Source organism: Atractosteus spatula, chromosome 3 (genome assembly GCF_055471065.1).
Source record: "Atractosteus spatula isolate fAtrSpa1 chromosome 3, fAtrSpa1.hap1, whole genome shotgun sequence".
NCBI lineage: Eukaryota > Metazoa > Chordata > Actinopteri > Semionotiformes > Lepisosteidae > Atractosteus > Atractosteus spatula.
The window spans coordinates 34,094,063-34,108,796 of NC_142708.1; the positions used below are offsets into that span (position 1 = coordinate 34,094,063).

At 36.8% G+C, this 14,734-nt stretch overlaps 1 protein-coding gene across 1 annotated transcript in view; it reads right to left on the bottom strand.

Annotated features, from left to right (window-relative positions):
• Window positions 1-807: 807 nt before the first annotated feature.
• The window catches only part of arid3c (AT rich interactive domain 3C (BRIGHT-like)), a 133,950-nt gene continuing 120,023 nt past the window's right edge, over window positions 808-14,734 (bottom strand). Inside the window, exons 4-8 of the mRNA XM_088911497.1 lie at window positions 12,289-12,472; window positions 11,024-11,262; window positions 8,083-8,367; window positions 5,980-6,069; window positions 808-3,016 (exon numbers count right to left, since the gene is read on the bottom strand). Of these exons, the coding sequence (XP_088767623.1) occupies window positions 2,850-3,016; window positions 5,980-6,069; window positions 8,083-8,367; window positions 11,024-11,262; window positions 12,289-12,472 (965 nt within the window). The 3' untranslated portion in view covers window positions 808-2,849. The remainder of the gene's footprint in view (window positions 3,017-5,979; window positions 6,070-8,082; window positions 8,368-11,023; window positions 11,263-12,288; window positions 12,473-14,734) is intronic.

Genomic DNA, 14,734 nt, shown 5'->3' on the forward strand with positions numbered 1-14,734 from the left:
CATGTCACTAAGAACTTCGAGGAAGTCTTGGCTAACAAGATTCACCAGCTTTCATAAAGTATTAATACTTGTAAGTTGTTCAACACATTCATCCAAATTAACAATGCTCGATATCCACATTTTAACAATCTGATCCTTGGAAACAAATGGTTATAAAGTAAACACCTTGTAAATTAAAGAAGATTATTTGAACGCAACAACCTAGATATTTTAATCCAACAGAATATTCAGTTTCCTAAAGTGGAAGATATTGTTTTTTTTGTGGTAATAATATGAAATACCTTAATGTGTTCATTTTACTGATGTAAGATACTGTATTTGTAACATGTATGAATGGCATTGAGCCTGTTACAAATTACAATAATTTACTGTGTCTCACATAATTCCTAGTAATAGGGACCACATGCATAAAAAGCCTTCCGGTATTTTCCATCCCAGTAATACATGTTACAAAATAGAAATGTGAACAGTTGAAGTTGGATATGTTGGATATGTAAAAGGTCCTTAAATATATATATGCTTTTGTTTAAATAAATCTTGTGATTAAACAATAGAATATCTGGACCTACAGACTATAGTTCAAAACTGACAGCTAAGTTTGTATCTGTTGGCACAGTCTATAAAACATGAGGTAGATGCGCTAGCATAGAATATTCCCTTCTTTGGCATAACAATACAAAATAAGAAAAAAAATCCAGTGAGCCGTGGAAACAAAAACATTGTTTTTCAAGTGGCTTTACAATAATAATAATAATAATAATAATAATAATAATAATAAGAGAAATGAAATCTATGAGGTATATTTTGTATTTATAATCTATGTATATACAGGTATATTTGTGAGGTATCTGGCTGCATCTGCAAAGACATAGAAAAGGTTTAAAACAAAGCAGTGGTGTTGATTTCTGACTCAATGTGTATAGCCTCTCAAAGAGCATATGAACAGAAATAAACTATAGACTTAATGAACTTAATAAAAAAGCAAATACAAACACACCTTCAAACCTCCACCTATCTTCCCTAAGAAAAAAATTCAACCTTCCTGGTCTTAGAGACAAGTGCATGAGTTAATATGAAAAAATGATTTGATTCACAATAAAGCCACTAAATATGGTTGACACTTCCACTCCTTGGTTTGTAATTCACCCTGGGTATTTGGTTTGATTTTAACAGTTCGACTGCTTGGTAAATCACCCAGGAATCAAATGCCCCACTGGCACTTGTGTCCATCAGTGTACAGAGCTCTGGTGACACTGATATGTAATGTCTGTCCAGGGCCAATGGAGCATAGACACACTGTGGATATCACTGAGGTGGTCTGTCAGAGTGGCAGCCCCCTGTTGATCCCTGGCTAGACTCCTGTCTCAGACATATTGGTTCTTGTTTGTGACTTAAATTCATCTAAATTGCTATATTTTAAACTCTTATGTACAAATCGAAATCCCATCTTTTAATCCTACGCCTTTTGTCACTGATCACATGGGTTCACAGCAGAGAACCGTAAGTCTTCTAAAAGATGACTGCTGCTCTTTTTATTCTACACTTAGCATGCGATGTTCTAACACCAGCGATGCACTGAAAGCTCATGTCCACACCCAACAGTGGAGCATTGTGGTTACTTCAGACATGTCGCTCGGTCAAGGGGCAGGCTTTGTATTTAAGCTTTCGGTATCAGGCATAATGTGTTATCAGACAAGTTTTGTGAAAGGATTTTTACCACTGCCATTGCTTTTTATTATTATAAATTCACTCGGCTGACGATTTTATCCAAAGCAACTTACCCATTTATACAGCGTTTTATTGAAGCAATATGAGAAAAGTACCTCACTCAAGGGCACGGCAGCAGTGTTCCACATGGGATTTGAACCAACCACTGTCCTTTTATGCAGTGAGAGCTCCAACCACTACTCCACACTGCTGCCTATAAGGCAGTGCCTTGCATGCTGCCATAATGATTTGTTCCATACAAAAACACGGAGAGAAGACCCCGTATAGCTTTTAGCATCCTATGCTATTATATTCAGTGAAATCTGATTTATCAGGAAACAACACAGTGTGGTTCTCATCTTTATGTTTATTACTGGCACTACAGTACTGCATAAACGTTTATGATGAAGAATCTGTTGTTATAGTGCCATTGTGCCCTTAATATTTGATAAAATCTGTTTTCCTCTACTGAGCAATGTGAATGACTTTGAATCAATGCTTTGATATTCTTTGGTATAAGCTGAGAAGAGCACCCTCCCTCTGCCTGCAGCAACACAGTGTAATTAAAGAAGTCCAAGTTGCTGAACTGCGTATCGTCTGACAAATTTACTCTAATGCTGACAATGTAAATGCAGCTTTTGAATTATGCCTTGTCAGCCACGGCTTTATCAGGACTGAACAAAACAAACCTCACCTCCTTTTCAAGAAGGGCATGGGGTCAGATTAGTTGCCCCTGCCTATCCATCTGTTCTTTCCCACAATACCTTCTGGTTGTCTCCTTCAAAACAACGCCTGTTTTCAGGTAGTTCCATCCATTACTGTTCAATTTAATACAAACTAGAAAATGATGTTCACAATATGAAAATTTCTATGTATGCATTTTTTGTTTTTACTGACAAAGCTGCAGTTCATACACTTTTAAGAGCAAGTATATTGGTTTTTTTTGTTTGTTTCTGCTGAAGCAAGGTCCTTACAAGTAACCATTTTATATTCCGTTTTGCATTTGGAAACTCTTTAACGAATGAAAACAAAAACGAACAAAACGCCACATCCAAAAACACAGAAGTCTTTTCTTTTTTCATTTTTTGGACTGCTTGACTTGTTAAGGATGTCCGTGAGTGTCTGTGGGATGAGCAGAGTGTTCACGGCGAGGAACTCCTGCTGGAGGTTTGCCCATGGGCTGAGGAGGAGGAGGATGGCTGGTTTTGTGCAGGCTGTCCTGGACTGGACTTTCCCTGAGAGCTGTTCATGCTGTTTCCGTTGCTTCCGGGTATCACTGGAATGACCGGCTTTCGAGCGAACAGGACACCTAGGTTTAAGAGGACAAAAGATCTTTGAAGGCACTGTAAATCAATCTTCTGGAGAAATCCAGACTAGGCCTGACCAAAAATACCATTATCTTACAAATAACATGTCATTGTTGTGCAAACAGAATCAAGGACCTTTTCACAGCAGGGCCCAATGAGATTCATGGACCAATACATTCCTGTCATGTGGTATCCCTTTGAGGGAGACTCCCTGTCCTTTTAACCCCCCCTGTGTACTTTCTGACGTTCTAAGAAACACACCACTCTGTTGAAACAGAGATTTGAATTTAACACAAAGTGCACTTTTCAAAGACCCATACATATGCAAAGCTTTCTGCTTCCAAATTCAAACATGGGTAGCCAAGGGTAGAGCACTCATTTTCAAATGTGTCACGTCCAGTCTCACAATTACAACCGGACCATAAAGGCAGTGGGGAAGTATGGTGGAGAGATGTACTGTTCTATGCACCCTCTGATTTGTGAGTCATATTCCAGGTATATCTGTTGAGGAAATCCTTTATATTTATCCCTTTATAAATATATAGACATAAAAATATAAAAATAAAGATATACAGTAGATAGATCCTCTATCTACCTTCAAGTGCTTTACTCATTTTTTGTTTTGAGGGTGAGCCAGAGCATATCCCAGCAAGCAATGGGCGGAGGGCAAGATACACCCTGGATTGGATGCCAGTGAATCCCAGGTCACACACAGACACAAACACACACTCGCACCAGGGCCAATTTTCCCTGACGCCAATTAACCTGCCAGTCTTTGGACTGTAGGAGGAAACCGGAGCACATAGAGGAAAGTTTCTTCCCATGAACATGGGGAGAAAACACAAACTCAATGCAGATAGTACCCCAGAAATTGAACTTAGGGCCCTGGCACTGCGAGGCAGTAATGCTAACAGTAAATGATTGTATAGCACCTTTCAAAACACTAAAATGGATACTTTACTTATCCTATACATATACTTTGTAGAAAACGGAGTTCTACTGTAAGTAATGATTTTTCTTTTTCAGTGGACTTTCTAGGATATGGTTATACTGTAGGATTTGCTCTAGGATATCTAGGATATACAGTACAAACACCTACAGTACCACTAAACACGCCTTTTTTGCTTATTACTTACTGAACTTCACTGCTTGGTGCTCAGATTCTACTTTTGTGCTGATGGGACTGCTAAGCAAAATGGCATTTATTTTCTCTTGTGCACCTGCAGCAGCACCAGTGTTTTTTTTTTACGTAATATGAATTACGTGTAGGCTGTTAATACTTAGATAAGACCATTAAAAATCTAAAACACAGTTCTTTATATTGGACTGGAATATAGTTGCGAGTGGAGCATGTGCTGTTTCTGCACTGCTAATCTGATAACGAACATGAGCCTGGGATAATGAGAAAACCATTATACGTTTGATAGTAAAAACACAGGCACTACATGGACTTTGGTAGACGTTGTATAACTGGGAAAAATGGAGTCATACTTACATTATTCTTTTAAACAACTGATATGGAATTGGAAAAGGCATGGGGAATGAAATCAAACAACACTCCCAGCAGATAAGTAGAAGTGCTGTTACTTGAAAAAGGTGGCAGCAATCCGACAGGACGTTTAATTGATTTGTTGGCGTGTGGTTGGTTATGAATCAAGAAGCCAATCCAATTAGAATTCACCATGACAACTGAAGAAGCAGCATTCTTTTGACCGTTGAGAGTCTTCTAGTTTTAAAGGGTCACTTATTGCAACTCATGCCTGATTTCAAGCAGCAACAAATAAAGAGCCATTTTCCATCATGCGTGGCATTTTATTGTTCCACCCTATATCCTGTCGTTTAAAATGTGTTAAGTCATATAATGCAAAGCCCCATTAAGTCTCTGCCTTTCTGAAAATAAAGATGAAAAGACTTTGCCCCTTGCACCTCATGTGACTGTCCACTGTTTAATAATGAATGAAAGTATGAGATCCACATTCTGACCAAAACATACATGGTTCAATAGGGTTCATGCTCCTGCACATTTACTGACAACTTAAACCATAAACCAAATTAACCACAGAAATGCCACATTTGAATATACTACAGTAGAGATTAAATGAGCCTCCTGGCAGGGAAATGGGACTCAAAATAACAGGAGAAGACTTATGTGGGGACAAAGGCCCATCACAAGGAAAACACTGGATCTGCTAAGACAAATCAAGTGGCGTGATCTGTTTACTTTCAGAAGAAAGTGTGCATTTAAATGTGCATATGTTGATTTCCTCTTTGATTCAAAAACAGTCAAACAGTTGATGTCAGCACAACACCAAGTCTTGTGTCTATTATGAATAAAAGAGACTTAAAAAAGAATAAGGCCTATATAAACAGCAGTAATAGCAATGACCCCTTACTTGCATTAGTCTCAAAACCTGCCTGACAACACTGTTTTCTTTTGTCTTAATGTAAAAAATAAAACTGCTTTAAATATATATAAATAAAATGAAAAATAATCTGATGTTAAACTAATATAGTAGAAGATCAGCTTTCTTATAATATAGGACAAAGTGCTTAAAGCAGAAAGCCACCATCACACGAAAACTCGATGGGTCTCATAATAAGATATAGAGCTGTTAAAGGCAAAATACTCAAAATATGTGCACTGTAAGTTTAAGATAGGGCTTTGAGGCAACATGAACTACTTATCTAAATGTAATTATAGCCCAAAGCTCAGACACATGCACTTTCTGTAGCTAAATCAAGTGGTCTTTTTCTTAGCACATAAGACAATAAGCCCAATCGACCCCAAATCAACAGGCCCAATTCTGAGATATTTAACTTTTTTAACACTATTGGACTGCCACTTCATTACGATGGATTTTATAGTGAAGACATCAAATTGCGCTGAGGACTAAGCGCAGGGGTGCTGCTATAACTTATTGAATTTCCTGCCTGCAATTACATCAGCAAACGGCCCTCTATTTACCTGTGTAGACAACTCCATTTATTTCTATTGACATGTTGATGCTGCTAATGCCGTTGGTAGACAGGTTCAATGCAGTCTCTTGTCTATCATCTGTCAGAAAGAAACCAGAGAGAGAGAGAGAGAGAGAGCAAAAAACTCAATATGAGCATTTTTTTGTAAAATGAACACAAGAAGCAAGAAGAGAACACTACAGACTAAGGCAGATAACTCATGAATGACAAGACTTGAGTTCAGTGTATTATGGCCTTCAGAACAGATATAACAGTTTTGAAGGAAGACATATACGTCTGCATCTGCATGTTCATCCAACCAGCAATTATTTGAAGAAAAATGCTTAAATACATAGAATTAGCTATATACATTTCCACTTGAATAAAAATATTTATTTCCAGAGAAAAATATGTTATTCTCTTTAGGAACACTGTCATGGAAACTTTATGATACCAATCTAGAATATAGAAGAGTACACAGGTATGATAAAAATAGTTTTTACTTCAAAAGAGTTTTGGAAAAAATCCTGGCAACAATCTCTGTTTAGAAAAAGGCTGAGCCAATTTTGCATTGGAGCAAATGTTTTTGAATGCGAGTCAGATGACATTTTTTATTTTCAGCACCATTAAGTTTTCTACTAAAGAATGTAAATCAGATGAAAAATACAATATATACAGTATATTGCATTTTGAGTATTATATTTAAAGTTACCCATTTTTTTACATGAAGGATTGTAAAAATATACTTTTTGCATCAAAGTATTAATTAATGTAGATGTCATTTTTAATATGGGGTACATACATCTAAACTAAGCCAAGACAGGCACAGCACACTCAAAATCTAAAAAACATATACTTCATTTTCTCATCAAATATAAACCATAGAGCTAGAGATTAAGAGTAATCTGAGAGGAGCAGTCTTGCAGAAAAATGATATCACACATGAACAGATAAGCCCTTCATTCTTCATCAAGAAACTATTATTAAATAATGTATGACTTATTGCTTGTCTTAAACCAGGAAAGCTGGGACCATTAACAGCATTTTAGCCAACATTATATTAACTTATATACCAGAGAACAGTATTGTATTGTTCTGTCTTGGTACAGAATTTCTACATGCCAGTTTTGAAACAAACTAAATTCATAAATTTATATTTCTTATAAATGAATAATTTAATTCCTGAAAAGACAAGGATCACACCACTGAGTGCTCCCTCAAATAAAATTCTACCACAAACAAATCAACATAGGTTTCTTTCCTCCCTGGGATATAAAAGGATGTAACACATATAAGACATAGAAGACTTTCAGTAGTAGCACCTTGGACAAGGTCACAGAGATCTTAAAGTTTGGTGATGGCGTTAAAAGTATCCTTAGAAAACTGAAGATACTTTTCACTGTAGTGTTCATTATTAAGAAATTCAAGGCTACTAGTATACTAGCCATCTGGCCAGGAAGTAGACACAAATGTATCCTGCCACCACTATTTGTGAGAGAAGTTGTCCTGCAGGCAAAGTGTTCAATATCTGCACGAGTGTTGAAGAAATGCCTAAGTTGCAACAGGAAGCCTATTCTTAGGGCAAACCACAAAAAGAGGCAGCTCGTATTTGCCATACTACTATATGTCAGAATGACAACTGGAACCATGACATTGGATATTTCTCAAGAAGACAGATCACAAAAAGACATCAAGGGGTCTGAAGGACCTAGAGCAAGTCTGCTTGGAGGAAGGGTCAAACATCCCCCACTGTAGTGCCAGAACTTTCATAGCACACTACCGGAAGCATCTCGTTAGCGTAATCCCTGCCAGAGCCGGATTTACCAAATACCAACTCATAAGTGATGTGAAAAAAATGTTACGTCACGTTTTCTGGATTTTGATTATTAAGGACAAATGTGGCTTTCCTTTGTGCAGTTCTGATATTACATTTTGTCACTTTTTTTCAATTAGGACATATCCAAACCATATATATTTCTGCTATATGTTGTTTTTTCCCCTATTTCATTGGTGGTTTGAATGTGTAGGAAACTGTAAACTGTTATTTGTAAGGGATTACTTTTAAAAAACATTGCTTTGCCCAACACAGTTTACTGCACACTCTGTTCCTTACCTCTGTTGTTAATTTTGATGTTCACTGGGAGCTGTGTTGCCATGGCAAAGAGGTTCTGCTGGAGCGCGTGCTGCATTATCCGCTGCTGTTCCTCGGCCATCAGCATCATCTTCTTCTCGGGAGGCTCCCCCGACTCCAGCTTCTCCCGCAACTGTTCCAGGGCCGCCGCCTGAGCTGCCGCCGCCGCCTGGGCCGCCACTGCCTGGGCGGCGGCCACGTGGTGTCCCGCGAGCGACACGGGAATGGCGATCCTGCTGGGCACACTGCTCGACATCATCGTCTCTTCTGCGGGAGACAGAGACAGAACCCGATGGGAACGCGAATGTCTCCTCCCCTCTGATGTGTGTCCAAGGAAACGCAGGAAGAACACGCTTCACTTGTCAAGAAGTTCATAAAACGTCTTATTTTTTAAAAGAAGAGGAATCTTGAATCAAGAAGAATCTTGAAAAGCTTATGCTCTGTCTTTCAAGCTTCTATAGTAACATATATAACTTATATATAGAAGCCACACCTTTTGATTTGCTCGTATGTCAGTCATGTTTGCCTGTGTTTGTATAAAAACTGTACGTTTAAAAAATACCAGGATAAAAAACTCATTTTGGAAATCCCAGCTTTTGTGAACGTAGCAGTATCTTAAATTATTGCCCCATTAACATGTTCTCTGGAAGATCAGATGCAAATAATACTATCGATATCTAGAGTTTTCATCAATGGGAAGTACTTTATGAACAGCAGCTCCTTTGCTCATTTTCTACTAACTTACAAGATCCTTAATATCAAGCTATCAACCTGGGACAAATACAGCTACACTTCAGTTTTCTTTTGGTAAAACATAAATGAAATGTTACTGTAGATTTTTCACAATGGTGCCATCACCAGAATTAATTCAAATATTAAGTCAATGACCTAATATTATTTATAATTATTTAAATCTTAATGATAAGAACAGGAGATAGAATTGGTTATTGATAAACTTCAAACAAGGATCACAGGTTAACGTGCTTTGAATTCAGCATGCCAATAAGGGTTACTTTGATATTGAAAATACTCTGAGGAATGTCACTTTGAAGTAGCTTTAGAAATATATACCAAAGAACATATTAAACTGATGGCCCCAAATATCTGTATATAGCAAACTAATTGCTATACATGATGATGATATTTCATTGACCCTATTTTATCTTAAATTATGATCCTACCATTCCTTTGGATCTCTTGAACTAGCAGAAAGGGCAGTAAGGAACAATTTAGAATATTTACGATGCTCATACTAGCTGTTCTTCCATACAGGGGTCAGAATTTTTTGAACAACCCTGTGCAGCGAATACAGCATTTTGTGAGGTCATCTTTCATTTTGGCAATGTTTTTCTGGCACTCTCTGTCCATTGGAGGACAGGTACAGTTCTTCATGATAAGCTTAGTTCTCTTTGTGCTATCTATCGATAGAAGTTAGTGAAGTGAGTGTGGTAAATTGAGCACATTCCGACTCAATCCCAGTCAACTGTAATAAAGTGCAATTTATCAGGTACTCCTATTCCACAGTGGATAAACTCTGATTCCAACCAGGGACTGTTTGTCATGCTACACCCTGGCAGGAGGGTGATACTAAACCCTACTAAACAGGTGAGAATTGTTACAAATGAGAGGAGGCCATTCAGCACAGTTTTGTGTATATTTAAAATATACCAAATGCTTTCATTTTACAGACTTATAGTATTTATGAAAATAACTGTAAAATAATAATACAGTTATCTGTACATAATACAGAGTAAATACAGTGAAATACAGTTTGAAGTCTAACCATGAGGCCTGTGAGGTAACCACCCTTGCTGAAATCAGACCATTCATTCATTTTCAGTACAACCTGCTTTTTTAAAGGAATCTAGAGGTATTCCTGGCTATTTCTGCTTCGTTCCTCCCAGTGTGACACGGAAGTACCCAATGAGTGTATGAGGAAGTCCTGCAAGATGTTTCCTTTCAGAGGTGATGACCATAATGTAGTATACACTCTACTATAGGACTCAGTCTTTAATCTCCCATTGTAACACAAGATGTAAAGATGTTGAAACAATAAAAAATGAGCTCAGTGACCTTAGAGGAACTTCTACATTTTGAGACTATTTTTTAAAATTTGTCAACAGATATTTACAGACAAATCACTAGAATAAAACTCTAGCAAGCATCAGTTATTACCAGAACAAAAATGTAAAATAAAATGTTTTTACACAAATGTAACTTTCAGAGGTAAATTTTTATCAACAGTTTAAACTTCTTACAAAACATATTTTGATTTTGATCACCTCTAGGTGTTTTTTGGTATTTTACATTTACATTTCTTTGGTACTGTAGTATTCATAGTAAGCATATTACACACAATGGGAAATTTATCATAAACAACAATAGTATCTTAACAATAAAAAATAAATCTGACATGATAGGGTTCACAAAAATATTTTTGTGAAACTTAGGGATAAGTGATTAGTTTAAAAAGAAATTCAGGAGACAACGGACATATATTGATGCTTTGCCTGGGTTGAAATGTGGATTCCTGTTCAGGTTCAAAATACATGTATCAGGACTAAAGAGACCTGTGAGCTCTTACATCCAAGTGGCAGCACACACCTCAGAAATGAGAGAAATGACTAATAGGATAATGATTTGTTGAATACCCCCCAAAATTATTTTTGACTCAATTGTCTGGAGAAGCCAAACATCACCAATACAAAACACCCTTGGTGGCGTTTTGACATTGTCTTTCTATGAGTGAAGAGAAAAAAGCATTAACCACTAGTTTATGTACTACTGTACATCATCAAACTCTAGATACAAAAAAATATACACAAAACTGAACCAAATGGCGTACTCTTGTTTGTAACCTTTTATTGGTTTAGTAGAGGTTCTAGTGTTTTTAGGCAGATGCAGAACTGGAGGCAGTCCATACCTTTCTTTATGGCAGTAGTGATGTGGCCACCGTTGGGAGTAGGCATTGCGATTGGAGGCATCTGGATCTTTGGTGAGGAGAGGACATTAGGCGTCCCCACAGGAGAGTAGCTGAACAAAGCTGACCCGTAGCTCTGTCGGCGACCTTCTCTTCGGTTACTGTCAATAGCTGCCTGAAGCTCACCTGGGGAGCTGAGACCCCGCTTTTCACATTCATAGGGATAAAGGTACTTCATATACCTGTAAATAATAACAACTAAGTTTAGATGCACTTCTCTTGTATATAGTGCCCTACCACATTATCCTGATTTAGTAATCGGCAAATGTTTTTCAACCAGGTGAATATGGTTAAAACAGAAACATGTTTATGCATTTCTGAGTGGTGTATAAAGGCATCAGCCTCTTTCAGGATGAAGTAATATCTTTAAATAACAGACCTTGGTGAAACTTGTGCAAACAAGTCTGTTTCTTCTTTTTTACTGCGGTTACAACTTTGCACGCCAACTTCTGCCACCATAATTACATAATTTATACAGTACGTGATATTGGGAAGCTAAGTCATTTAGTCCAGATCACCATGAATGGTGCTTTACCAGAATGGTAGCAAGAGTGAAAATTAATATTTTATTTACAGTAGTTTCCAAGATATTTGGCTTTTGTTAATTTCATTTTCAATATTTATATCATTTCAGGACTCAAGAAAATGTAAGAAAAAAAGACAATTTTAATTTCTCACTTTTGTTACATAAAGCAAAAATGTATCATTTTGGATCCACTTTAAGGTGAAAATGAAACTAAATATACCATTATAAATGTTGGAATGATTTCTTAGTGTATTGCTTATGGTGTAATACTGAATTTATTTAGGAAATGATGAGATTGAAGGACAGAACATATACCATATACTAACTTATACTGTATATACGAATATACTAAAATATATAAAAAAAGTATATATACTATACTTTATTTGAAATGCTTATTCTAGCAGCCAATTTCTCAGAAAATGTATACACATCAAAGAAACTAGGAATTTAATTTAACTGGAAAGAACCAAAATACATTTCTGTATGGTTTTGCTTCATATATATATACAAATATATATCATATATATATATATTAGAATATAGTGGAAAACACTATAAAGTCCTCCAATAGGTATATTCAGCAAAAACACCCATGGCCTCAAACTGTGCAATAATTTGGAATTCATGATACTCCTTGTTCACTCTTTGTTCAAAGTTTCTGATTGCATTGCATACTTACTGTGTTCTGAGAGTAAAAGCTGCACTAGTGATAGAGGTAGGAAGGTTTAGACCTTTGGTGATCTCACGCCATATCTTCTTATTGATGACCTCCACTAAGCCTCCTTTTTCTGTGACAAGCTTGTAGAGAGTGTAGAGATCTAACACCTGCTTGGCCATGATAGGAATCCGATTCACTGGAGTCCCTGCAGAAACAAACACAATATCCACAATCAATTCCATTAACTTCAGCACATCGACAGGCCTCTCGGCTGGTTATAAGGCCAATTAATCTGGACTAAGTAAAATGTCTAATAGCGCTGCTCTTTCGTTAACAGAAAATGTCACTTTTAAACCTATCTAATTTCTCTATTAACCATTATTTGACAGCCAAGGAGTAGAGGCATGCCTTTTTATTCCACTGACTGGATTGCAGTGCTTCATCAGAATACACTTTGGAGTACAAAAAAATCAGAGTGTAATTTTTAGAATTTTTTCCTATGAATATTCTACATACAAATTTGGAGATGTTTACAAAATTAAATATGTTCACATTATTCAAATGATATAATTCTAAGACCTACTGTATATAACACATATTATATTTGTATAAATTTGTATAATTCTAATATGTTCTAATTCTTATTTATAACTAAAAGTATGTGTGAGTCTTTCAGTTTAGCATGCTTCAAACAATATCATTGACCTGAAGGTTTAAGTTTTAGCTGCTATGGAAAAATACTTCATTGAAAAAAATTCAGAAAATATTTCTGTAAGGGAAAGCTGGTGTCAGAACGTTGTGTAAAATTATCAGTTTTAATTTACCCCATATTTTTTTTCCCATGTATACTACCTATAAATTATCCCTTATGGCAGAAAAAACAATTAACTATTTTAATATTAATTAATATCCACACTGAAACTGGATTTTGTGAAAGACTTTTCTCTCATGTTTTCTCTCAATATGAAAAAGTTCTAAGTACCCTAAAGACAATTTAGATTATTTTTAAATGTCAAATTCAATATTTTAATTTTCTCTAGTAATTCCTATTATCTAAAAAACAATCTTAAAAATTCACATTAAAATGTATTCTTTTTGCCAAAAATAATTTAGAGATGAGTTCATCACAACAAACATCTATTTTTAAAGCACCAAAGCACATATTTGGAAATTGCAAATAATACTTTAGATGATGGACTTTAAGGTGATTTCAAAAAGTTATATCACATCTAAGTCTCACATCTCAGTTTACGTGGTAATATGTGGCATGTATTTTCTTTTGTTAAAACAGATAAGAACACACCCCAAAACAAAAAAAAAACTGGGAAGTCCTTTATTTCCTGGTGATACTGTATCGAGTTTGTTTTTTCTCTTGAAAATGTGCTACATTACTGTTAGATCTTGATTCATTCACAATGAGGCTGTTAAAAATCATACCTGGGTGGATATCACCCTGCAACTCACAACTGGCAACCCACTGAAGCTATGCAGGTGTGAGTGTGGTCAGTACCTGGATGGGAGACCTCCTGGGAAAAACTAAGGTTGCTGCTGGAAGAGGTGTTAGTGGGGCCAGCAGGGGGCATTCACCCTGTGGTCCATGTGGGTCCAAATGCCCCACGACAGGGACATTATACAGTAAGCAGGCGCCATCCTTCAGATGAGATGTAAAACTGGGGTCCTGACTCTCTGTGGTCATTAAAAATCCCAGGGTGTTTCTCGAAAAGAGTAATAACCCTGGTGTCCTGGCCAAATTTCCCATTGGCCCTTACCCATCATGGCCTCCTAATAATCCCCATCTATGAATTGGCTTCATTACTCTGCTCTCCTCCCCACTTATAGTTGATCTGTGGTGAGCGTTCTGGTGCACTATGGCTGCCGTCGCATCATCCAGGTGGATGCTGCACATTGGTGGTGGTGGAGGGGAGTCCCCATTACCTGTAAAGCGCTTTGAGTGGAGTGTCCAGAAAAGTGCTATATAATTGTAAGAAATTATTATTATTATATTATTTACTGAAAGGAATGGTGCTACAGGAGTTGAGCTTTGAGACCCTTGGTATACAAGTCAGTTTTTGTATTGTGAAGACCTCCATGAACACTCACAAGCAGTCAGTCATAACAGAAAGACACTACATCCAAGGACACCCTTAAAACCCCTTTACCCTAAGCAACAACCAGACGGCTTACTTTAAGAAGCCCCAAATGTGTATCTCTGGACAGTGATACAATATGTGCTTCTAACGGAGTTCTAGAAAAGCTGTCTGCTTAAGTGATGTACATTGACCAAAAAGGTTCTCCTGGGTACGTCCCATTGGAAATCATTGCTATGGCCAATAACAAATTTAGGCTGAGGGTAATATTTCTGTGCAATATTTCTGTTTTTCTCAAGTAGAAAATTAAACATGAAGGATCTCACGGTTCACAGGCTAAGGAAAATAGTAGGAAAATCTCTGCAATAATAGAAACAACC